At 42.4% G+C, this 26,797-nt stretch overlaps 2 protein-coding genes across 7 annotated transcripts in view; one reads left to right on the forward strand and one right to left on the reverse strand.

The window, feature by feature from the left end:
* Positions 1 to 26,797, reverse strand: part of LOC144067535 (E3 ubiquitin-protein ligase RNF128-like) — a 170,708-nt gene that overhangs the window by 123,467 nt on the left and 20,444 nt on the right. The window lies entirely within an intron of this gene.
* On the forward strand, positions 1,684 to 19,985 carry sema6d (semaphorin 6D). 5 transcript variants are annotated; one of them, XM_077626696.1, is made up of 20 exons: positions 1,684 to 1,896; positions 7,181 to 7,320; positions 7,922 to 8,033; positions 9,061 to 9,121; positions 9,292 to 9,354; positions 9,449 to 9,550; positions 10,140 to 10,230; positions 10,461 to 10,580; positions 10,855 to 10,943; positions 12,045 to 12,262; positions 12,357 to 12,488; positions 13,207 to 13,362; positions 13,948 to 14,121; positions 14,447 to 14,587; positions 14,801 to 14,878; positions 14,961 to 15,019; positions 15,534 to 15,590; positions 16,023 to 16,205; positions 16,922 to 17,163; positions 17,262 to 19,985. In XM_077626696.1, the coding sequence occupies exons 2-20, from the start codon at positions 7,200 to 7,202 to the stop codon at positions 18,378 to 18,380; spliced, it is 3,318 nt and encodes a 1,105-aa protein (XP_077482822.1). In that variant the 5' UTR covers positions 1,684 to 1,896; positions 7,181 to 7,199; the 3' UTR covers positions 18,381 to 19,985. The 5 variants fall into 5 exon arrangements, with proteins under 5 accessions (XP_077482822.1, XP_077482813.1, XP_077482832.1 ...); XM_077626687.1 differs by having other exon boundaries at positions 1,685 to 1,896; positions 7,155 to 7,320; XM_077626706.1 differs by lacking the exon at positions 15,534 to 15,590 and having other exon boundaries at positions 1,685 to 1,896; positions 7,155 to 7,320.

A 26,797-nucleotide genomic window follows, 5' to 3' on the forward strand; every position in this document is an offset into this window, starting at 1 on the left:
TCCTGACTCTCAATACCTGCATCCGAGCAAACATTGGACACATTCATTGATCCGTCACCATCGTCCTCACCCTCTCATGTAGCATCATGCTGATTCAGTACTCGACAAGGGTACCAAGAGAGCACAGAAATCAGCCAAGGATAAGAGGACCGTCAGTAGAACAGGGATTCAAAGTCACAGAAAGGCAACAGACGCCAACAATAGACGATTCAAGAAAAGTGGGGGGAAAAGTGGAAAACTCGACATTCTTATTCACCCAAAAAGAGGAAGAGGGTGTAACCAGTGGGGGACAAAGACAAGCACAAAGTGTCAAACCAGAATCACGGGGGGATCAGGAGTGCAAACTAGTGTTTCCTCTGCAAGCATTGAGATGCAGATGCAACTTTCACAGCTCACAATGGAGGCTGTCCGGCGTGTGGGAGGATATGTGCGTGTGTGTGTGTGTGTGTGTATACCTTTGAGTGGCTGAGAACGAATGCGTACGCATAAGCGATTCTTACACATCTGCAATCCCGCATCTCTAAAGGGGTGCAAATGGGTCTCATTGTTCCATCACGAAAACCTTGCTGGAGTGACCCGACACCTCCGACGATAACCCCACGCACACTGACGCACCCTCCTCATCCTTGTTTATATTCGCAATGGAAATGTGGCAGGCGAGAATATACAGCATTACAATGCGGACAGTACAAAAATGTGTTATTTTCACTGTTGACCTGTTTGCCAAGGACAAATTAAACTCTTTTCAGGATCAATATTTAAAGTCTTTCTGTAGAGTGGGTTGATACCTTATTTACATGAGATTAAACAAAGTTGCTTACGGCATACTACCCTGAAAACGCCAGATCACGTCTGATCTCGGAAGCTGGGCGGCCCAGCGGCTGAGTGGTTAGCACGTCGGCCTCACAGTGGGAGACCTGGGTTCAAATCCATGGCCGGTCCATCCATGTGGAGTTTGCATATTCTCCCCGGTCCTGCGTGGGTGTTCTCTGGGTACTCCGGTTTCCTCCCACATTCCAAAGACATGCATGATTGACTGGTTGAACACTCAAAATTGCCCGTAAGTATGAGTACGAGCGTGAATAGTTGTCCGTCTCCACGTGCGCTGCGATTGGCTGGCGACCAATTTAGGGTGTCTCCCACCTGGTGTCTGAAGTCAGCTGGGATAGGCTCCAGAACCCCCCTCAACCATTGTGAGGATAAACGCTCAAACAAAGTTAAAGTTCTATTTAAATTATAATCATATTTTAATGCTTGTCATCCCAACTTTTCCACCCCACTTAGAAAACATACTTTGGGCCACTTTCATGGTGCTTTGCTAAATACAGTGAGAGCTTACCCCTATCGCCACAAATCCAAACATTGCAAAAAGATGTTTTTACTAAGCAGCAACCTATCTTGAGCCCCAAATAGGCTGAAATGAGTTTTAACCAGGAGCAGTTGCTGACTTGAAGGAGGATGTGGGGGGGTTTAACACAGAGGGTGCAACAGGGGTCACTCGAACGGGAGGAGGAGGAGAAGGGGGGGGATGTTAACCCACCATCCCCACCACCATCACCATCACCCCCTCCCCACACACTCTCTCCTTCCATTGCTCCCGCTCTGCCTCTGTGGCTCTTGGAAAGAGAGGAAGGGAGTCAGGAGCGAGGCAGAGCGAGGGAGCGAGCGCTGGGGGAGGGACTATCGGCTGGAGCAAGAGCGCTCCTTATTGGCGGACCGTGGATCTCTCCCTGCGTGGATTGACCGAGCTCGGGTCAAATTACACCATTTGCCGTGTCTCCTTAGTTTGTTTTTCCTCTCAGCCAGGAGAAGTTGGAGCGACGCGCGATATTATTCGCCTCCTTTTGGGGGGGATTTACTGCATATGGATACACAATAATAAGCCATTCAGATGAGGTGAGTTGCTTTTGCACAAATGCATGCGCCTATATTTTGGTTCCTCACTTTTGCCAAGTGAAAGTCGGATGAGTGAAACTGGGGAAGGGGTATTACTCGCGTCCCAGTGGGAAAAAAGGGGGTTACTGTACAGGTTATACGTGGGGGTGAATTTTAACTGCCGTTTTCTGGCGACAGTGTTTGGATTGTAACTGCTCTCATCTGATTGGACGCTCGTCCTCTGTGACAAAGATGAACTTCTTTGATTCTTTGTTCTTTTATTGCATCAAAGATTTTGCCTTTTTTTTTTTAAAGAGCTGAATCTATTTCGGGTGTTTACTTGACTAAATCTCTCCCCAGTGAAGTGGAGTGCTTTTCAATTCGGGTCTACATCGGTGAGTTGAAGCTTTAAACCTTTTTGTTCATTTTTTTTGTTTATTATTATTATTATTGTGTGTGTCCAAAGTTCGTGGAGGTGCTGCTGCTTGGGTGTGTGTGTTTGTGTGTGGGGTGTGTGTGGGAGGTTAGCCGTTTAGTTACTTCCACTGAACAGTGTTATGGTTTTTCGATCTGTTTTGAGCATCGGTCGTCAGAACCAAAGTGAACCAAGACTAAAGAAAAAAATGTTTAGATGAAGCAAAACGAAGCCCCCCAGAAAATGGATTTAAAGCAATCAAATGTGTTCGAGCGGAGTTTAACGTATGCACGTTGGTCCTTTTTTAATTTTTTTATGGATTACAAAAAGGAGTATTCGGACACTTGGGTGGTTTGATCATGAGCTAAATGTAGTTAAAAGAAGAAATCTGCTTTATTAAGTAGGAATTTGCTGGCTTTTATGTCGTTTCAGGGATTGGAAGACTGTTGAACAATCTCACTCGTTTGTATTTATTTAATAATTATATATTAAATCAAGGTATATGAATTGACCACTAGCACCCCCTGGTTGGCAGTGTTACTTTTATCTCACTGCTCATTGCTTTCTCCTTATGGTGCCTTGAATTAATTGAACGTATTGCACTTCTCTATCTTTGCTAGATAATAGAAAAGCTCCATCACTCTTGTCTCTCCTCTTGTGTCCCCTCCTCTTTGTTGTCTTTTGTACTGGTCCCACATGTGGACACTAAAGGCTTGTGAAAAGATTTACCACGGATGGAACTTTGAATGCCTGTAGACCCAAGCTGGACAATGCAAGCGTTTGTGGTTGCACCGATGCATTGGTGAATTGTCTGTGCAAAAAAATAACTGGGAACGTGTAGCGAATAAATACATCGAGCTGCTCGTAATTGTTTACCGGGGGTTGTGTTGAGTATTTGATAAGGGATTGGCGTCATGTGCAAAAAAAACTATGATTAACAAAATCTGCCATTTGAAGGAATTAAGGCTAAAATGTAAGCCAAATGTGCTCCAAAGCCGATGAGTGAATGAAAATATCTCAAGCTATTTTTTTATTTAAAGTAAGGGAAAACTACAAACTTGATGCTGGCTGAAGCATTAGACAACCGAACCAGCTGCAGGTTGGCCGGCAGCTTAGCTTTTCGTCATTTCTCAGCCCGTTGGCCACCGGGTCAGAATTCAACGACCAGAACGACATAGTTAACCCCACTATGGCCCGCAAAAGGCACTGTTAACCCGTAAGGTTTTGTTTTCAGAAATGTCATAAATGGACGTTCGAAATTGCTGCTTCAAAATCTAACGCACTAAAGTGTTTAAAGAAACTATGGTGGTAAAGGTTCCACATTTACACGCTGGATGTTTAATGCCTTATCCTTTTAGAGCCCCCAAATGTGCTCTTCTAAGCATAGATATGGCCAGTCACCGGGGGTGGGGCACCATTGTGTTTGTGTGGCCAAAGCCCCCCTTTGTTTCCTGGTCACACCTGCAGCTAGGCCCCTTTGTGCGCAACTACTGCTGTGTGCAACCTTTCTCCTGTTTCACTCCTCTTCTTTCCAAGGTCCACAAAAAAGGGGTTAGGGCAGGTTTACTGGAGCAGAGTCCTTCAAACATGCATACCTAAATCCCTTAAAAGTGAGTCCAGGTTGTAGTAACAGCTTTGGCTCGGTGGGAATAGAGTGAATATATACATACTAATCACTCCTGGGGAAATACTGTGATCATCTGACAATTCTCATGCGGGTCTGCTTCTTGGGAGCTTTTTTATTTATGCCACATCCACCTATACACTTGGCATACTTCCCCAACCAATCTGTCTTGATGTGTCTCCTGCACGTCTCACAGTATATGTGCACTACGATGCTTCTTTCAGTCACTTGTTTGAGGGACACAAACCTCAACAAAGCGATGCATTCTTCTCCCACCGCAAGTAAAGACTATTTGGGATTGAAGTGCTTGTGGCAAAGTGCCTTGCCAATGGGAAACCACCTTCGGATGCAGCTACAGATGTAGAGCACTAGATCCAATTGACTGATTTATGTTTTAATGTCTGGTTCGTATACTGCCACCGCTTCACATGTGTAACCACAATTTATTGCAAAAGTTTTGGAAGTTTTTTTTTTAAATTCAGGATGCATGACTAGTTTGTTGCAAAGCGTGACACAGCTCACAGGCGTGACTTGTTTGTACTCATTATTTTCCATTACGTATGTATTTTGAAGAGTATGACAGTTGAAATAGCTCAACTTGGAATAGTAAACACTGTTTTCCTAAATTTAGATTACTATCTTCCATCTTGGTATCCTATTCAGATTTAAGGCATAAAACACACTGCTATCGTTTACCATCTTTTTTACGTGCACCAGAATAGACTCCCTTGAAAAATAGCTCCCGAAAATGCGGTTGATGCAAGGTGGCGGCTGACATATGCCAGCAAAAGTGCAGCTCACGAAAAGAATATGTGTTAATCTGTCATTTTAGGCTCTTAACACTAAATCCTCAACTTTAACTATTCGAATTGGACTAGAGACCCCTACACCACATCCACCAGAGCCCCTTAGCATCGCTCTCCTCCCTTCCCCCATGTTAAACATCATGAGTTTGAGCCAACAATATCAGCGGGTAAGTGCGTGGTTGTGGGACACTGAAAAGCCTGTAATAACAGAGTTAGAGCGAGGCAAGGCTGAATGGCAGAGAGTTGCGTGACAAGCCTAGCGTCTCTGGGCTTGTTTGAGGCCTATATGTACATGCACACAACACACACTAACTGGAGGGCAGGAACCAGAGAGTGCAAAGGAATAGTCAATAGAAAACATTCTAGACTCGCCGGAGATTGAAAAGTAATTTTAGAACGGTGACCTCTGGGTGTCGTCTGTTTCTGTTCTACATTAAGGAGGGTGGTCTTTACCTACACAGTATGGCAATAATGGTGCTTGGCCATAGTTATTTTCCTATATAATTGGATGTGGAGGAATAAGCCTGAAGGAAGCACGCGCCTGCTTGTCCTCGAGGGTTATTTAGCGAAAGGCTCTGAATTTTGGCTCAGATGGTGTTGTGGAATCCCTCTCTCACTTTAGTTACTGTTTTACACTACCTCCACTTCCTCGTATTGTTGTGCATTCAGTGGCTAATCCTGTTCTGCTTTGCTGGGAATTATATTTGCAAGGTAATGAAAGTACACATTTAGATTAGGTTGCTCGGTCAGTCCCTATAGATCTGTGAGCTCGCATGGAGATTTGATGGTGTTACACAGTTAAAGGAAATGCTTCAATGTGTGTTAGTTATGCAAACCCCTATTTGACCCTAAACAATCACTTTAGTTGGTCAAAAACATCTCAATTTAACTGTTAAGTAGACTAATGGAGGTGAAGCACAGACTGCATCAGGTCTAGCATTACTCATAATGACTTTGCCGTTTGGAAGGCTGCAGCGTCCCACTGAGCACTGAATTGCCACCATTACATGCCGTGAATGACTAAAACACACTTATAGAGCGGCCCATTTCAGCGTCACTTCAATATCTCCTGGGTGACACACTATAAATTACAGACCTGAAATTGGATTATCAGTACTCGGAAAACTCTGGTCATTTAATAACAACACAGAGTATTCGAGGCCGTCGAGATGACTCAACACTGGGTGTATGCAGGAAAAAAGCTGGTACACAGATGTTTTGATGGACTTGGGCACTGAATGTAAGGATAAAGTGACCAGATTTAGGCTGGTTTCCACATGACTGTAGTGCAACGATGATATGGTCTGCCCTGCTTCCTGTGTGGATCAATCAAATCACTAATGGCTTGGCTCTGGCGCAGTGGAGCAGGTGTGCTTTGGGGCTAATTGAAAAATGAATCATTATTGTTTGTGCGTGTGCACATGTGTCGGTCTTTGAGATACTTTATGTGAAAGCATGATGATGTATGCACTCCCAGTGTGTTGATCTCAACATGCTTCCAGCTAATCCATGCCTTAGCCTGTGTGACGTCTCCCAGTAAATTGTTTATATCCGTTCAGGCTTTGCCCACATGAATAATTTGTTTGCCTTATAAATATTTGAAATGTACACCAATCATTTAGAGGCACAGCCTGCCTCTGAAGCCCTCCTCCACAAATTTCCTACACATGCATACTACCCACAAGAGTGGTATATTCATCTGGTGCATTATCTGCATCAGGACGTAGTATAAAAGAAAAATAAATACTGCAATGTCAAAACAACTGCGCATGGCTTTTTCCTCAAAACACAATTATTCACGATGGGAAACTGCAGTGCAAAGAAGCGCTTTGGCCCCAAGGAGAGACTGCAGCATTAAGAGCTAACAGAGCGCTAATAGAAGTCAACTAAGGTCGCATGAGATGGCACTCCGACGATGGCGGTGAAGTTGCGACGAGCTGATCAACGTCGACCTCGGCCTCGCGCGAACCAATCACGAGCGCAGATGTGCAGAAGCAGCAGGGCTGACCACGCTTTTAACAGAGCAGACTTCCGTTTCATCGAGTACATGCTGAGGCACCATACCGGATGGACTTTTGGCTGACCTTCTGCCCATGAGCAGATGCAAGCGAAAGCAGAAGGCAAATTTCACACTATGCCACCTACCAATTCTCAAGAGAGGGGTATTTCTGTGTTTTATGCTTGTAAATCCAACATCCATTACAGGAACCTTATCAAAAGATACCCAGATTTACATTTCCGGTGTCTTTTGGAATCTTTAACCGGTCAGTCCCTAGACTTCCACTAATCTAGCTATCTGTTTTGGTCTGTAAACCAGGCAGTGTTTTACAATCATCCAACAGACAATGTAATTCTAGTTGGTATTTCGACAGTAAAGATGCTGACTACCTTCAACTTTTGAGTAACAATTTTCATTTATTTTACTTTTGTCCAGGTAACATCTTCACTTTTGTGAAACAGGAAGTGTATGTGAGCAGCCATGGGACACAGAGCTGTACTTCTGCTCAGTGAGCTGCTGCTGCTGCTAACAGCCTCACGCACTCTCCTCGCAGTGAGCTTCCCTGAGGACATTGCACCCCTGGATCTCGTCGACGCACACTGTGAGTTCACACGCACTCACAAACACAAACTTGGCAGAGATGGGTCTCGATTGCAATGTCACCATAAACCCCACATCTCGGATAAGCACTTCCAAATACTTTTTGGTATTTTCAATTTTTAATAGACACAATATCTTCAAGACACAACTGTAGCGTTGTTTTTTGTTTCAGTCTAGAAGAATGAGTACGGGATTAACGCTGTGCGGCATATTAGCATTCTGAATAATAACCTTCCACAAATTGAATTTCAATTCACAGTATGTGCAGTATGTAAAGAGAGTGGCACTCAATGATGCCTTAAGCTCCATCAAGGTTGAGCAATCTCATTGTCATTAAAGTTGATGCATTTATATACTCAGAAATAGGACAAAACAAAGAAAACGTCAATTCCAGTGAAAAAACATCTGACCACAAAAGTTTTTCTCATGACGACCCCCCCCCCCCAATCGACAATATATGTTTTTCCAAAAAACATAAAATTATTTGCATAGATGATAATGATGTTCTCAATAAATGAGAATTGTGTAGTTATTCACACCATGTTTATGCCTAACCAACAGTCACATTTAATGTAACAAGCCATGTGTGTGTTCATTCGCAGTTGCCCGGAGGTACCCTGTTTTCCGAGGCAGGCCCTCTGGAAACGAGTCGCAGCATCGCCTTGACTTTCAGCTGATGACCAAGATACAAGACACACTCTTCATCGCTGGCAGGTATACTGAACATGTGCAGATTCTCCTTCACACCAACCCCCCAGCAATTCGCTAACTCAAATCTTGGCAGGTAAACAGAGGCACAAGAGAGAGGGAGGGGGGGTAGCTCTTAGTGTTATTGGATCCGTGGCTTCTAGGCCGTCATCTGATGTATATGGTATGGTATTGATCCAGCAAAAGAGTCTATCAAGCCAGCCTTATGCTCTGTCAGGCGTTTCTTGGCATCTCTACATGTCGTTTGAGTATTTATGACCACTGAGATTAATTTTACCAACAGCCACCAGCATTGTAGCAAGAAATCACCTTGACGTCGACTGTATTGGAAATACATTCCCCTGCCGACCCCCCCTCCCACAAACACATACACTACTGTAAACACAAACATGTCCAACTGGTTTCAGGTGAACGACACTGCCACTTTTTGGTGTTGACTTACGTTGGCTGACAGAAAAAGCAATTATTGTTCCTCGTTGGGTGCTCCGCATTTGTCATACCTGGCATGTCATCAAGAAAAAGTGATGTCATGTACGCAAGAAGTTTTAAAGCCAGTTAAGCCAACAACAACAAAAAGACTCACTGAGGATGATTTCTCATTGCTCTTGTTTTCTTGTTTACTTGGAAGACAAGCCACTAGATCATTTCCCTCAACATTGCCAACTGCAAAAGACAGTTTAGCCCCAAGATCTCATGTTACCAAAATAAAAGAAAAAAATCGTTTTTTGGGGGATGGAAGCGAACTATAACTAAATCAAGAACAGATGTGATTTTTCCTGGATGGAGCTCAGCTCTCAACAAAAAAACAATGCAGATAAAGTGATTACCATGCATCAGTTTCAATGCAGTTTACAATATTTAAAACAAAGTTGAGATGTGCCCCAGCCATATTAAATACCTAAAGCTCAACGTGTTGGAAATGAAAATGGTATCCGAGCCTTCAGTGTAAACTCATTCATCTCGTTTCATCTTTTAAATATACCCTTTGATTTCTTGTGTTACTGATTTGCACATTTTATGTTGCTGTCCACAGAGATCAGGTGTACCTCGTAAGTTTAAGAGAATCCTACAGGAATGAGATCATCCCTTACCGGGTAAGGTTCTTGCCACAAGCTACTCTTTTAAACCGCAAACACACACAGCTATTCGTCACAAACTACTCTAGTAATAAAATGAGCGAGTTGAAAGGAGAGACGCGTGTGTGCGCATTCCCGTTTAGCGTAGATGCATGTGTGTGTTAATGTGCCACGCTTTGATTCTGCAGAAGCTGACATGGCGATCAGGCCAGGCCGACAAAGAGATGTGTGCCGTCAAAGGAAAACACAGAGTAAGTACTGCAACAATTCAGCCTCGCGACTTTTTCTTCAGTGTTATGTTACTTCATTTTTTTTTCTTAAATCAATACTCTTGTCTGCTTATAGGATGAATGCCATAACTTCATCAAAGTGCTGGTTCCCAGAAATGACGATCTGGTTTTTATATGTGGCACCAATGGCTTTAACCCCATGTGCAGATACTACAGGGTCAGTACACAATTTGTGTATGCATATATATACACACATACATTTATTTTTTTTATATATATATATATATATATATATATATATATATATATATATATATATATATATATATATATATATATATACATATATACATATATACATATATATACATATATATACATATACATATACATATACATATATACATTTAAATGCATATATATATATATATATACATATACATATACATATACATATATACATTTAAATGCATATACATATATGCATATATATATATAGATATATAGATATAGTTCAGGCCATTGAAATATAAGGGCTTTTTGCACAGAAAGTGGCTGTTGAGGGGAAAAAGGTCTGATCCTCTTTTAATTGAAGTTTACTTTGAAATGATAAAATAGATTTACAAATTGTGTAATTAAAACAACTCCACACTGCATCTTAGCTTTTAAGCGTATTAGTCTAGCGCTTTCATCAAGGGCACTTAACGTGGTTTATTCAAAGTATTTGACTGTACTACTTGGACACATTCTTGTACATATTTACTGTGCCGTCTTTGTTTAACATGCCCATTTGTTCCATCCCTCAGCTGGATAACCTCGAGTTGGATGGCGAGGAGATCAATGGGTTGGCACGGTGCCCATTTGACTCCAAGCAAACCAACGTTGCCCTTTTTGCAGGTGAGGGTCAGCATGCATCCGCCTACACGCAAAAAGACGAGTCTTTGTGCACTGGAGCTAATATGTTTCCACTTATGCTCTCATTATCACCTCTATGTTTTTGCTGCAGTACAAATATGCCTGCAGCTAAAGCAAGCTGGGCCAATTAAAGCTTTTAAATGAGAAAAATGGCAGAAGAAGAAGCAGTGTAGGCCACATATTTTTGACTGCCTTTCTTGTTTGTTTTTTAGAGGGAAAACTGTACTCTGCCACAGTGGCTGACTTTCAGGCCAGCGATTCTGTCATTTATCGCAGTATGGGTGATGGATCTGCCCTGAGGACCATCAAATATGACTCCAAGTGGCTTAAAGGTAAACGAGTGCCTCTTCAATAGATCTTTACTTGCCTGGTTTTTGGCTACACTATGGCACCGCACTGTGTGTGCCGGAGATGTTTGAGTTTGGGATGGATAGCTCTCCCGGCTTGCCAAACTCCTCGGGGGATATGGCCTGCTCCCTCTCAGGCAATCTAGGTCATCCCCACTCATATACAGTCTTGTACAAATCCCTGAAATATTCAACATGCACACTGGCAGTGACGATGCAAAAATACTCTCTCAACTCTCTGCATCTGTTTCTCCCTCAGAACCTCATTTCCTGCACGCAGCCGAGTATGGGAATTATGTGTACTTTTTCTACCGAGAGATTGCGGTGGAGCACAGCAATCTGGGCAAGGTAAGAACAGTCCAAAGGTGCGGTTTTAATTCACTACATTTACTCCAAAGATTCTGTACCCCAAGAAGACTCCAGTCTCCTCAATTGAATTCATTTCTGACACAAATGGCCATGTGGCAGTGACCATTCATGCGAGGACAGAATACTGCATTAGAATCCAGTTGAATTTTCAACTGTCTGGGTTTGCTGGGAATGTTTGCCTGATGTAAAGCCATTACACAGGGAAAGGATTTGTCTCCCAGAGATTGCACAGTCGGTATCTGCCGCGCTCTACAAGCTAATGGCACAGGCATTAGGATGTTCTGTGTTGGGTGCCAGCCTCAGATTTGACCAAGCCCGTTTGTTCTAAGATATTCTGGCGAGCTAGCCAGAAGGCCACTGTTCGACATCATTTGATAGAACATATCAATATCCCATTGATTCGGGGGTGGCACATTATTGCTTTGGCTTAACTAATCCAGGCAAGGGTTCAACAAATAGCAAACCATAATTAACAATTCTAGTTTTTTATTATAAACTCCCATTCTGTTTGGCCACAGTAGGGTGAGTTGATTGGCATAATAAATCCAACACTGAGAATAGCAAGTTTATTGCCATCTTCCATTTTGGAATTTGCCCAACCATTTATTGCAATGTTATAATAAAAGAACAAGAATGGCCAAGTCACAAGTTTTGTAAAAAATAAAAACTAAGATGAAAAGTGGCAACATTTAGGTCAAAACAAAATTGCACAAAATCTAGGTCATACGAAAACCAAGGTTCCATATTAAAGTGGACATATTTTTTTTCCACATCGCACCAATCATAGCTTGAAAAAACAAGTGGAGGAATGAAACTTTTTACACGCAATAGCTTTCCATCTCCAGGCACACAATCGAACACACATCACTTGGTTCCATTAGGCCAGCCATTTGGTGTGGCCTCCTTCACAAAATTGCAAGGCCTAAATAAAAATGTGTATTCTAACTGTCCATGTGGAGTCGCAACAGAATGGAGAGATGCATTATTTAGTGCGCTGAAAGTGTTTTAGCGACATTCACTCAGCCGACTTCCACTTCCTCCCGCCTCTATCCTTGCTTAAACTTTCGCCCCCCTTTTTAGGTGGTCTACTCTCGCGTCGCCCGGATCTGTAAAAACGACATTGGTGGATCACAACGCGTTCTAGAGAAACACTGGACATCTTTCGTCAAGGCGAGACTGAACTGCTCTGTGCCCGGGGACTCTTTCTTCTACTTTGACGTGCTTCAATCCATCACCGACATCATCAACATTAACGGAGTCCCGTCCGTTGTGGGTGTGTTCACCACACAGATGAACAGGTGGGCTATGACCGTTTATGGGTGATGAATGAACTCATTTCCAGAATGATGCCAAGGTAAGGAATGGCAATTTACTCACAATGCTTTTTTACAGTATTCCAGGCTCAGCAGTGTGTGCTTTTTCCATGGCCGACATTGAGAAAGTCTTCCACGGGCGATTTAAAGAGCAAAAGACTGCCGACTCCATATGGACGCCATTCCCAGAGGAGAAGCTACCTAAACCCCGGTAAGGATGTTTGAAAAAAAAATTCTACAAATATCACTTCGATATTAAAAAAGGGGGATAGAAATAATAATGAAAGAGTTCTGGAGTCCAGTCCGTCCTCTTGTGCCCTATGATTGGCTGTCCACCGATTCAGGGTGTCCCCCACCAGGTGCCCGTAGTTAACTGGGATAGGCCCGGCACCCCCCGCAACCCTTGAGGGTAAGCGGTTCAGAAAATGAATGAAAGGATCTTCCCATGTCACATGAATCACCAGATGCTAAGTAGTTGCTCGTTTTTTGAACCCTTTTTTTTCTAGTACAGTGAAATCAACACTAGTTAAGGACCAGGTTATTGGCCTTGAGCCAACACATGCATTTACCATCTGCTAATGGTTAAATATTTAATTTGCCAAATTCATAAGATGAGGCATTATGAACCTGCGTATCACACCTATAGTATTTCTAGGCATGCCCTGTCTAAAGAGGGTTAGGGGGATTCGCCAAGCACTTCATTTCCCCAGTGGATTCTTGATGCAGTGTAACCCTGCATATTATGCATATTTAATGTTTCCGGCTGAGTCTTTTTGTGATCCAATAAGCACCTGCTCCCGAACCCTTTCATTTCAATTTCCATCCACTTTGCTACACATGATGATCAGCCCCCCTGCTGTGCATTGATCACATGGACTGCTTTTTGACCTTAAGCCCTTTGTGCATGTGAACCCCCCCTCCCCCTTAAGACCCGGATGCTGTGCAGGTTACGGTCCAGCTGCATCCTTTAAAAGCTCCATCGAGTTCCCAGACGAAACCCTACAGTTCATCAAGTCCCACCCTCTAATGGACACAGCTGTGCCTTCCATTGGGGACGAGCCCTGGTATACAAAGACACGTGTCAGGTAAATTATACTAAATATTTTTATTGCATATGAATATGTTAGTTATATTTTGATCATGTTTGTGCTAGCTATTATGAAACTACAAAAATAGAAGAATTCTATCAATTACAGTTCTGCAGTGGCCATTGACCAATAATCAGAAAGTACTGAACAACACGTGCTGTTTTCGGAGTTGTATTTTTGTACCTCACTTAATTTCAACTGTGAATATTCTTAATTGTTTTTAAAATAACAATGAGTTAAGCCAAACATTGAATTATGATTAAATTAATAGGACTACAAAAATCATATACAAAAAAAATTGACGTTGGGCATTACTTTATGGTAGCTGTGGCTGTTCTTAAACTGCTATTTAAATATGCTTGTGTCTAGATAATTCACTCAAGTGTGCTCTAAGTAACCTTTGAATAATTGCTGATTTGAGGTGTAATCTTGTATTCTGAATCACGTAGTATTTACATATATGCAGTCAAAATGAAGGCTTACCCTTAACCTGTAGCGTTCACCCCGGTACTAGAAAACAAACAAAAATACACCAAAACTAACACTGAAATGCATCGAGTTCAATACTATGTCATTTTTCAGGTACAGGCTGACAGCACTGGCTGTGGACAATGAAGCAGGTCCACACAAAAACTACACGGTGGTTTTCATCGGTTCAGAGTCAGGCGTTGTTCTCAAGGTTTTGGCAAAGACGTCGCTCACGTCCCTGAACGACAGTTTGCTTCTGGAGGAGATAGACGTCTTCAACAAAGCCAAGTAAGTCCTCATGCACTTTTCACCCGTTCTGTCTGCTTTAGTTTGATGCTGTCTTTCTCCTCACCATCTGCTTCATGGCTGAGGAGTCAGCAACTATTAACTTCCTCGTGCTGATGGCAGTGTCTGTCAGATTTCTGCGCATGCAATCTTTGTTTTTTCCAGTCATTTATTTTGGGATTTGCAAATCATCGTTTGCAAATGTCAAGTGTTAAAAGCCTGTTAAGCTCCGAGAGAAAGCTTATCCACCGAGCAAATGATTAAATCTTTTAGCGCAAGGTTCGACACTAATCTGATGTACCTTTGATTCCCACTCTTCACTTTCCAGGTGCTTGTCTAACCATGACGACGATAAGCGCGTCCTGTCGCTGCACGTGGACAAAGACGCACACAGTCTGTATGTTGCCTTTTCAAGTTGCGTCATCCGAATTCCCTTGAGTCGCTGTGAAAGGCATTCTTCCTGCCAAAAGTAAGTGATGCACTTTGAAGTTTGGGGTTTTTTTGCAATGTGACACAGCAGTTTTTTCTGATATAACTGCTTTGTTTTGGCCAGTAAAGGTCATAAATGGAAGGATAACAACTCTGCCCTCTATATTGGGGTTAATGTTCAGCAAGCCACAAATCATTACAGTCCTCTTCCAAGAATGATTAAACATTCGCGTGCATGTGTTTTTCGTACTAGATCATGCATTGCCTTACGTGATCCTTATTGTGGATGGATGACTCAAGGAGTGTGTGAGAGGATACAGCCCGGTCTTTTGTGAGTTCCAGATTCAGATTTAACACCAAGATGTCTTAATTAAAAACAAAATGATGAAAATTCTCCCGTGTCTCGTTTTCAGGACAGGCTACGAGCAGGATATTGAATTAGGAAACACTAACCACTTGGGAGACTGTCAGGGTAAGAGTCATCTTCATACCACTTCATCTACCCACAGGCATATATAACTCATAAACTTACATATGCACACACCTGGAGCAAACAATACAAATTCATCCGCACTCTCACACCAGTATTCACACCAGTAACTTGCCCCTACATTCTTGTAAGTCTATGTTTGGGAATAACACACATGTACATACAGTAAGTACATGGCCACTTGTAACTAATGCCACAGACATGTACATTGATGGGTCATGCTCAGGTGGTCCAATTACTAGAGGCAATTGGTACAGAAGTAATAAATGATGGCTAAAAAAATGTAACCATTAATGATTTTACTTTAAAAAACACCTGCCTTTTCAATTGTACCAACTGACAATGACCCAAGCCGAACCTCAGTATTGATCAGAACCAGAGGACCCGCTTTAGTAAGTTAATAATAATGTTATTGTCATCAGCTTTTAGTAAAGGGATTTTCTTTTAACTTCTGGATTCCCTGATAATAATGTATTGTGCTTTTGAATTCTTTTAGCATTTTTGGGCACTACATCAGCACCAGATTACAAATCATTTGGTGATCCTACCTCTGGTTAGTTTGATCTTTTACTCCAGTGGTTGATTTTCCCGTTGAGTTCAGCATCTCTAGCCCTGTCTTTCCACCGCTCATTCATTGTCATGTTTGACCGACAAAACACACCATATGAATGCAAAAGTCGCCTGCTTCATTTTAATCGTCACAAACAAAACCCATTTGCCAGCTCACACGACTACTTCACTTCTCCCTCATCACCTGTTCTGATCATATTTCCTGGCATGCTCAACCACAAAAACATCTGCACTGTTGTCAACCAACTCTGTACCCTCTCTTGTCCGTACCCGATTTTGGGATCAAAATGTCAAAGATTTAAAATGGTTTATCCAACCACTAACTTTTCCAAATCCCCATTGCCCATGCCTACTAACTGGGATGATGACAGTATGCTCGACAAAGCATTTGTTAACAATTTGTTTGTCACCACAGACATGGAGTTTTCATCAGCACCAGTCACTGTCCTGCCCAGTGGGCCCATACCTCCCCCAGTACTCATTCCCACTCAGAGCCCCAGCTCTGGGCCCGGTCCAGAGCTCTACGGCTCAGGCTTTGTGCTGCAGGATGACCCAGCCACCTCTCATTCTTTAGACTCTCTCCCAGGGGGGCAAGAGGGTAAGGCCCGCAGGGAGCCAGCCAGCATGCCGGATTGATATGATAGCTGCCAAGGCTCACATATGCAAACACTCGCATCATGGCAGCTCTCTAAATTCGATTTTGATACAACACGGTTCATTTGTCATTTTCTTTGACTCCTTTCCGAGCTTTTCTTCCTTTCTGAAAATGATCTTTTCACCTTTCAAAGAAGTCTTCTATTGATTTGATCTGCAGAATAGACTGTAGCTAACATTAGCTCTGGTAATAGTTTACTCTGGCTGGTAGATCATTGGCTGGGCCTGCACTGCCACAACCCAACTAACTCTCTGTGTCTGTGGTTACTAACAAACCTCCCATACAGAATCCGCTTGTGGAATACCAACACGGCTGTGAACAACTTCCTGCTGGTTGATTTCTTGTTGGGAAAAATGAATTCATCTTCTAGATAATCTAATCCTATGGTGCGCATGGACTCCAGGAAACCATTCCTTCTTTCTTGAATTAACATATCTCTAATTCAATATGGGAGCCTAACTACCTTGGCTGATAACAACTTGATCCAATTTCTTTGCCGATGACTGGGTATACTGTTTGTCTGGAGAGATGCAGGGTTGTTTTCCAGCATTAACATGCACATTTCTGCTGGGGAATGAAGAAGGGGGCAAGGGGAGCACACCGCTGACCACTTGACGTAACTCAGCAGGAGGTTAACCTTGTTTATTGTTTGTTTGTAGGCGTCTGGGACATTCAAGCAAGTGAAAGCAGCCAGATGGTCCACATGAACATCCTGATTACCTGCGTGTTTGCTGCTTTCCTCATGGGTGCCCTACTAGCAGGCTTGATTGTCTTTTGCAATCGGGAATCATTCATGCGAAAACAACGACGCGTCCACAAGGATACAGAATCCGCGCCGTCCTGCTCAGATTCTGCTGGAAGCTTCGTCAAGCTAAACGGACTCTTTGATAGCCCTGTAAAGGTACATCCCTAATTGTCTATATATATATACATGTATTTTTTTTAAAGATGGAATCAAACACTTAAGTCATTCTTTTGTTCTATTGTTAATATGTACAGGAGTACCAGACCAATGTGGATTCTCCTAAGCTGTATACCAACCTGCTGAATAAAGACCTGAAAACACCCAACGGTGATACCAGAACCATGATCCTGCGAGATGGTTGTACACCCCCTGAGTTGTCCGCTCTGCCGACACCCGATTCCACGCCTGTTCTTCAGCAGAAAGGCTTGCAGCCAATCAAAAACCAGTGGGAGAGAGATCACCGGAAGGTCAGCGGTCACCGTAAAGAATCCAACTCAGCAGCAAAGAGTCCGCAGCTTCTTCTTCCTTCCCCGGGTCCTCCCAAATCCAATCACCCTCACCTGGCCCTGGGACATTCTCACATCCCCAGTGCTGTGGTCCTGCCCAACGCTACACATGACCACCCATATTTGGACAGCGGAGATGATACTCTGCCACATCCTTCTGAGAAGAAGCTCAAGAATCCGGAAACCAAAGGAAGTAGGAAAGAGCCCAAGCGACCAGTGGATGCGAGGAATACGCTAAATGACCTTTTAAAACATCTCAATGACTCAGTGGCCAACCCCAAGGCTATTTTTCTGGAGGGATCGGGGCCCCGCCCTCGGCAGCACCTCACACTTGAACCCATGGAGGAACTGACGGAATTACCGCCCAGGGTGCCAAGTCGCGAGGCCTCTTTGTACTCTCCTTCCTCCTCCCTGCCGAGGCACAGCCCCACCAAGAGGGTGGACGTCCCCTTGACGTCCCCCACTCCCACCACACCAACGGGCAGCCTAAGCATGGGGGGTACATTGGAGAGGCCAAGAGGAGGATATCAGCTCCAACGGAGTGCGTCTCACAGGCACTCCTTGTCCACCTCAACCAACGGGGTGACTATGGGCGTATCTGTGTCTCGACAACACAGTATGAACAGAGGGGGTTACATGCCTCCAACACCCCCCTCCAGACTCGATTCCCACCTTGGAATGATGGGGGCAGGTATGCACTCTCCCAACCCTCCTTTATCCCGACAGAGCAGCTACAGTGGGCACGGCTCACTCCCTCGCACAGGACTTAAAAGGACCCCTTCGCTAAAGCCAGATGTGCCCCCGAAACCAAATGGCTTTTCACCACAGACTCCGCAGATGCGAGTGGTCAATAAGTACAGCTATTAGAATAGCACGAACACTTTGGCGTAAGTTCTTTGCCTTGACAGTTAGAGCTTTGAGGCGGGATGGCCTCCGCTATGGATTGGGTTGACCCCAGTGTGTGTTTGTCTATCAATCTGCGTTGTGTTCTCCGTTAAGTTATATGCACATTGACACACACTTCAGCTAAAAGGGAAAATAGGGGGACATGCGCGGCCAAAGATACTCCTCGGATATTTTTCCGTTCTCTCGATGTCCATCCTGCTTGTGATATTGTGGTGGGCCCCAGGGCTTTCTTTGGTGTCAGCCGTTTTCACATTTAGGTACACGGATTAGGACACCAGCAGCAGCCACCACAGTGTCTGTGCGTGAGGTACCAGGTTGAACACAGTGGAATACTTGAAGAATGGGTCTCATTTATCACTGCCTTTGAGCGCCGTCTTCCCACTAATGTGAACTGAACAGAGAGGTAGGCCAGGCTTTTGTTTGGCAGCTGGAGAAGGGCAGTGCAGGCCAGACCTAGTAGTACAACGATTATTCCATTTAAATCGAACAACGACACATTGCAGCAAGAATACAAATGAGTGGAAATGATGACCCGTGTTTTGACTGTTTATGTGGGCTGATGGGAATGAGGGGTCGTGTGCTGGCAGAAAAAGTGTCGAGCCTTTGCACTTCAAAAGCCGTGCCATGCAGACGATGCACCTTATAATCCATCTAAAACCTAAGTCACTGCCTGGCTAAAATATGTTGCTTCAAGCTTTGTATGACCTGTATTTTAAAAGAAGCCTGAACAAGTTTGTGTCAAGTGTTTCAAGGTGATAAGGTTGGGCAACTTTTAGAATGGTCGCATAGAGTTCTATACTGGGACAGGGACTCTTAACTCACTGGGATATGCTCCTCAATACATTTGCTGCTATTGGTTTTAGACATAGCCATGTGTGTTTAATGCATTTAGTAGTTTACCAGAGTGGAATGACCCTAACATGGGTATGCACTGTTTTTCGTTTTTTTTCTTTGATTGCAAAGTGTAGCCAGTAGGTACCATTTCAACAACAAGACACTGTTAAAACTGAAATAATGCCAGGTTTCTAATCTATACAACTGTTTTTGTTTTGTTTTTAATCATACTGTTGGCTCCAGACTTTGTTTTATGTAGCAGCAATGCATATATCTCATGCAAAAACAAATTATAACAGCCCTGAAGTTGGACAATTTCCCTAATACTGAAACAAAACCGTTATATGTGGTGGTTACATTATTAGACTAACCTTAAAATGTTATCTCATTTCATTAGTCTGTATTGGTTTCAATCACCCGTCTAACCATTTAAGCCTCCTGTCAGTGGCCATTGTACAATCAACACTACAATTACAAATGTGTCCAGAAAAGTCATGCTGGGAATGACAAGTTTGTGTATATTCATAAATACTTTAAATGGGAAGGAACCATATTTTTAGGCAAGTGAACATGAATCTATGTATCTTGTGCCTTAATCTCAAAATTATCTACCGCAGTACAGTATAATATTGGCAGTGTGTCAATGGTTTTGACTATGTTATTGTCAATTTCAAATCGTTTTGTTGGCCCAAAAAAGTGTTTAAAAAACAAACTATAAATGAGCGTTCCTGGTGTTGACTCGTATTAATGCGCCACCGTAGAGGTGCTATGTGTCTGAATGTATTTTTTGACAGTGGGATGTAGGCTGTTTTTAGACCTTGCACTGTGGACCAGTCGGCTTAATTCAGCACATCCTGCCCAAAGCCAACACATCAAAATGGTTGCAATTAGTCATAGTTAGAGAGAATCGCAAATTCAATTCCGTGTTTATTGGCCAGTCGGGATGGCTTGAGGAATGATATAACTTCACAGTCCATATAGCTTAAAACACTTAACCTAGTGTCAGCTGCCTGTTTAGTCCAAAGCCACATTTTGTTTACAAGTAATGATTGTATGTAAAAACTTGCTTGCAGGCCTGTCATCCAAGCAGTATCTGGACTCTTTTTTTGACACCTGAAACCTGATATACACAAACATACATTCAACATCCACTGCTTAACTGCCTTGTACATTGCAATATGAACTTATTTTCAGTTGCAATCGAAATTGAAGCCTTTAAAATTCAGTCCAAGCTTTTTTGTGTGTGCAGAAAAAAAACATGTTTTGGTCCTGTCATTTAGACTTCAATGCTGTGCGACATGGCGATGCAAGGCCAGATGTATATATAGAATTTGCAGAGTATTGAGAGTGTAGATAATGTTTTAAAGATGTACTGTGAACATGTAAATAGTAATGGTCTTTGTTTCATACTTTTTGGTTTGAGTTCTTTTTTTAACACAGCATGTATAGTTGAAATAAATCATTACTGCACAAGAATCAAATGTGAGGAGTGGTTTTTCCATTTTTTATCTAAATGGTTAGTGCAGCTGCCTCACAGCTCTAAGATTGCGGATTGGAGAGTAGAAAATACCTTGCCCGCCTCAAAAAGTAACAGGGCTCAGTCCAAGTACTGAATGCACTTTGCGCCCCAGCAGAGACATCAAGAGTCCTTAGAATGATTACGAGCTTGCGACTATTTTTAGAGCCGGGTTGTTTTGAAGTTTGGGGCAAGCACAGACTCAACCACACCAGAAACCATGTGGGAAAGTTTCCAAAATAGAATGTTCCGGCAGCGCACCAAACATCTGGACTAACTACTGCTCACAGCAGAAGATTAAAGGCACTAATGAGCTGTGGAGGAATGCATACATTTAGATGCATGCAGAATGAGCATCCAGAAAATGATATGACTTGAAAGTACAGCTGTGAGCAGATAACATGTCGCCAACAAAGGGAAAAGGGGAGATAACGGATTGATAATCTCAAGTGGTTCAGTGTGGAAAATTAGCTTGGAACTGATAACCATCGTATGCCCTCCTACTAAATATGAGAATGACTATGTGAACTACTCAATCGAGGGAACTATAACAAAAAAAGACCACTGTAACAGGGCTCAACATATAAATACTAACAAACATAAGGGATTTTTTCTAATCCAAGCATATTTTACAGAAAAGCACATCCTCTGTTTCTTACACCAAATATGACACAAAAGTCAAGAGTGAGAATACAAAACATGTCGCAGCAGATCCATGTAGTACAGTAAAAAAGTGTGAAATTGGGTTCCTCACAATTTTGCTATAATTGTGAAGCAGGCAGGTTTTGGTTACAATCGAGCAAAAATTAAATAATCTTTTTCAACATTACACAGGACAACGTTTATCAGTGGGTTGATGTCATTCTGGCAGCCAAGGTATGCTTAGTAAAAGAGCATACGTATATTAGGATTTTTTTTACAGTGATAGATTTGTTATTTAGCAGTTTTTTAGTCCGCAATACATTGTTTAAAAAAAAAAGATGCAGTCCTTTGTTTTTATACCGTCATGTGGTATCTTGGTTTCAATGAACCATGTCAAAATGAAACATTAGACAAAAGTGTTGTTTTCACACTGTCTTAGGACACCTACAGGCATTTGTATAAATACATATATATCCACGGGAGGGTCCTGGAGGAGAATGCTATTTAGTTTTAAAAGCACATCAACTTAAATATAGAGTAACCTACACATTATACACGATGCGTACTTCAGATGGAAAATGATTTAAGATGTAATCCACAGGATATTAAAAAAGTTTATGCGAACGGAAAGTGGTCAAGTCAAATCTTTGTATGTAATCATTAGCCAAAATTGTATGGTAAATCAAGTTGGGTGTTAAAGTGCCTTAGACATTTTAAATACAGTTTCGTGGATTTCATTTTGGTTGCTTCTGTTTACAATTACAAATGTCCTCCTTCCAAATCCCTTTCAGAGGCTTTTAAATAAGCCTATGGAAGGGATTTGGAAGCCCATGAAGAAATATTCCATAAATACAATTTGAGGAAAGAGCATCAGTCTCGTGCATCTTCAATCCTAATTTCGTTTTGTGGTCCAGGCTACTTTTTCTTCTGCAACACAGCCACTATCACAGGATGCGTGTTTGTTGAGTCAAGTACGCGGAAACAGAAAGGGGTGTGCGCTCACTAATCTGTAGAGAAAGAAAGGGGTGGCGTTGTAGTTTTTGGCTCATCACTCCCGCTAGAATGCTGACACAAGTGCTCCTTCATTTGCTTTCAACGGAGTCGCCACTTGCACACACGTCCTAGCAACCCAGCTTTGTCTCTCTTGCTCCCTCTCACACACACCCCCACATACCCCACACACACCCCACACACACCCCACACACACAAACTCACACACACAGGAAACACACTCCCCTCTGGGTGTTCCAAACAGGCTGGGGTGTGATTTGCTTGGCAATGGGGAACAACAAAGAAATGCCTCTTGCTATTCTGATGTACATCCCATCCTCTCAATTTATCAGATGGTCTCTTTCAATTAGTGAAGGTGACTAAAACACAGCCAGGGATTTTGTGGCCGTTTTATTTGTTTGTCCAGCCGCCTGGCCGCACTTGGTTTCATTACCAGCACAGACTGTCCTTCCCAAAATAAGGCTATGTTAGCTGTAATTTGAACATTAACTGCGGGTATACTGTACATATGTGTTTCTTTCACATTCTAAGGCAAGGGTGTCAGACTCGGGTTGGTTCGCGGGCCACTAACGTCAACTCGATTTCATGTGGGCCGGACCATTTTAGATATAATATTTAGATTTTTTTTATAAATGGATTAAAAGAACTGGATTAAAAGCCCTGAATATTCAGTTTTTTATAGATCTAAAACAATGTTTATTTGAGGTTTTTTTTAAATCTATTTTTAGATTTTACAAAGTGATTTTTGAACTAAAAACAGAAAAAAATTGATTACAAAATTACAATTATTGATTAAAAAGGAGGAAAATCAGGAAATTTAATATACATCTATACTCTTCATTTTAATTTGATCCTAAAACAGAAAGTCGGCACTCATGATTTACTTTCCCGGGCCACACAAAATGATGCGGCGGGCCAGATTTGGCCCCCGGGCCGCCACTTTGACACTGCTTGTGTTCTAAGGGATGACTCAACTGGGTCTTTTTAAAAGAAAAAAATGTTGACCCTTGAGCAGGCCAGAGAAAAGGACACTAGTAATTTAAAATATTAAGGAAGAAAAACATGCACGTAAGAAGTGTGTTCATACAAAATCTGAGTTGAGCTTTTAAATGAGGTGTCGTTGTGGGTGTTAATAGAGCCAACTGCAATAGCAGCCAATCAAAGTGGCTCTTCTACTTTCCTTTAAGGTCCCACTTCCACGAGTATCACTAATTAAAAATGATAGAATCTTGTCAGAGTATTCAAAAACAAATTATCCAGACTCACACAAATCGAAAACAATTGACATTTTATTTTTATTTATTTATTTTTATTTAAATAAATAAAAAATTAATAAAACGTTGGCCGCCATGGCAATGAGACTAAATGGGTATGGGCACTGTGCTTGTCTTCAGGGGTTATATATGGGGTTATAACTTTTGTTTTGTGCTTTTTTTGGTTTATTTTACAAAAGAAAGGACTCAGTTGGTTGTTGCTCACTGAAGTACAATCTATCAAATTCAGTAAAGTACCCCCTGAGGTGATAGCCAGACTTTAAATGTGGTGGACAAATTTCTGCTTAGAAAAGGATGCAGTGATTTTAAGTGCGCGTCCTCGCTACATCCAGTATTTGTGAATAAAATGCTTTTTTGGCGAATACTAAATTGACAGCGAGCGCCCCTTTGTCTTCATTTGTGAGTTGGGTGAGCTTGAAAACACTTACTTATGTACTGGCTGCCAGCCAATCCCAGAACTCCCTTAAACACTGAACACATTCCAAACTATACCCTGAAAGTGATCTGATCCATTTCTGTTTATTGCTTTTAGACACCATCCGTGTTTAGAAATGTAAGAATGCTTATTCGACTAATAGCCATGTATCAGTACTTCCTCTCTTTTCCTAAAAGCCGGCCGGGGGAGGGGGAGGTGAAACCAGCAATTCCCCACACTCTTCATGGAGAGGTGCTTAGTGAGCTCACTCGGATACATTAAAGCCTGACAGCGTCCAAATAATGACTCATTTTGAATAGCTAATGACAGGAAGTAGGAAGCATAATTTTTTTGGTCGCAGGTTTAAAAAAAAAGAAACCCACATCTTCACCTTAGCAAATGTAGGGTGACAGCTGGAAAATTGAAGACATTGCTTTAAAATTGGACAATTTCTTTCTATTCAAGGGAAGGAAGAATGATACATACAGGGCATCATACTCATGAGTGGGAGCATTCAAACATTTGCATAAACTATAAGCAACAGGGCTTATAACATTCGCAACATGCATAAACAATAAGCAACGGGGCTTAATGGAGTGCAACGACAAAGCACATCAAGGGATTTTTCCAAATGGTTCAATTTATGGCGGCTCAGCCAAGTTCCGCAATCAGTTGCCTTTTTGCAAAAGAGCAGCAGCACAGTGGAGGAACACAACAAGGCCATTTGAATTCATTGCTATATTATATAACCTAATGTTTATGGCTCCCCCTACGGCGAATGCTCCCAGATAACCTGCACAAAATAACATGCATTTTCTCAGAAAACAATACCTAGGCAGAGAAAGAAAATGATATCATGTATTATCTTCTACAGTGGGAGTGGAGAGATTCATATTAAATTTAGGTGTTTCTGTGTTGCAGTTGTGACTTCAACAGATTTGAGCAAATTAGTGTAATGTTAAAAACACCAACTCAGATGACAACTGCTACCACAATTTCTAGAAAACAACGAAGGGGAGATTGTAAGTGTGGTACAGTAACAGACATACTTTGGCATTTCCTACTCTTTTCCACTCGAAGGCTGTACTATTTTGAAGACTGGGTTTTACGATTGGATTTTGTTGCCAAGCTTTTGCAAAAATGTCATCAGTTGACATGTGCTCTCACTTGGATCGAATCCCACATTAACATGCAGAGAGAAGGCAAGTCAACGCATTTGGAAAGGTACCGACTATCACCCGGCATCAAATGCGCATCATCTACCTCGGGAAAAAACGGACCAGTGTGAGAGATCCAGACAAAACAACGGCAGAATAAAAACGACTATTTTATGTCCACGCTAGTTCTTTTAGATGCAGAGACACGGTTTCAGCGCCAGCGAGCAAAGGTGTTTACCACTTAAACTTCCTTGCTGAATAGAGTTTATTTGTGAAGTGTAAAGGCATAAAAATCAGGGCAGGGAGAAATCTTAAAAAACACGCTGTCACGAGGATGCTCTCACTCAAAGAAAATCACATGTTAAAGTGACAAATTGATATGAGGACTATTCATCTGGGGGCGACCTGGCTCTCCAATAACATTGTCTGGATAGTCTGTTTTTATTCCTTTAGTCCTCTCACCCAATGTCAGGCCTTTAGAATCTAGAAGTGTGGGCATTCTTGAAGCTTTGTTGGTTAACCGATGGATTATCTCTCATTCATGGCTAAAGCCTTGTCTACTATTACAGTTCTTTCTCATTGTGAACTCTCATCTTCACAGACCGCAAGCTGGACCACACCCAAACAAACACAAACCCTCAGGGATGATGGGAATACACGCGTATTACCAGACGGGTCCCTATTACCTGCCCGTCCCGGAGCCCGGGAGATCTCCCCCTCACTGTCACCGACGTACAAATACATTCCGAGCCGCTTCGGAGCAAAAATTGTGACAGGGAGGAGTCTGCAATAATGATTAAAAGATTTCATCACCCTGAGCAATACCCTTTAGAGCAGGGGTCTCAAACTTGCGGCCCGCGGGCCAACTGCGGCCCGCGGGACGATAATTTGCGGCCCCCGTCCTAATATGAAAGTATTTTTTTTTTTTTTTTTTTTTTTTTTTTTTTTTTTTTTTAACCCCTTTCCCCATGATGGCGCCGTTTAAGTGGCAGCCAGTGGCAGTAGCTCTGTCCACTCATGTTTTTCTTGTTTTACAGCATGTTTTACATGAAAAATTAGAGGGAACATTGACATGCACCTGCCGACGGACGTTTGACAGACGGACAGGTCGTACTAGTATTTGTTAGTTTAATGATTAAATACAAATACTAGCATTTGTATTTAATCATTAAACGCTGTTTTCAGCTGGATTTGACCGAATTTGAGAGCATTTTGAGCCGTTTGGCGAATGGACGTCTATAGACGTTTTTTTGCCTCCATCGCGATATCATCCAGTATTTGTATTTAATCATTAAATGCTGTTTTAGGATGGATTTGACCCGATTGCTGTCATTTTACGGCTCGGTTCTGCTACATCTGCCTGCCCAAGAGTGCTTATTCCCGGACTGCCATTGATGGTAGACGAACATTGATTTTTACTATAATTTGGACAACACCGGCGGCGGGCCGGATTAAAAATCCTAACGGGCCGTATATGGCCCGCGGGCCGAGGTTGAAAAACTTGTACACACACGATCCGGCGGGGCGAG

This window comes from Stigmatopora argus, chromosome 2 (assembly GCF_051989625.1).
Source record: "Stigmatopora argus isolate UIUO_Sarg chromosome 2, RoL_Sarg_1.0, whole genome shotgun sequence".
NCBI classification, from domain to species: Eukaryota; Metazoa; Chordata; class Actinopteri; order Syngnathiformes; family Syngnathidae; genus Stigmatopora; species Stigmatopora argus.

What these genes read in the sequence shown, in the direction of transcription:
- sema6d (XM_077626696.1), top strand. Translation starts at nt 7,200, where the DNA reads ATGGGACACAGAGCTGTACTTCTGCTCAGTGAGCTGCTGCTGCTGCTA. An exon ending in ACACTCTTCATCGCTGGCAG is followed by an intron (nt 8,034 to 9,060) that starts GTATACTGAACA and finishes TGCTGTCCACAG; the next exon opens with AGATCAGGTGTACCTCGTAA. An exon ending in AGCACAGCAATCTGGGCAAG is followed by an intron (nt 10,944 to 12,044) that starts GTAAGAACAGTC and finishes CCCCCTTTTTAG; the next exon opens with GTGGTCTACTCTCGCGTCGC.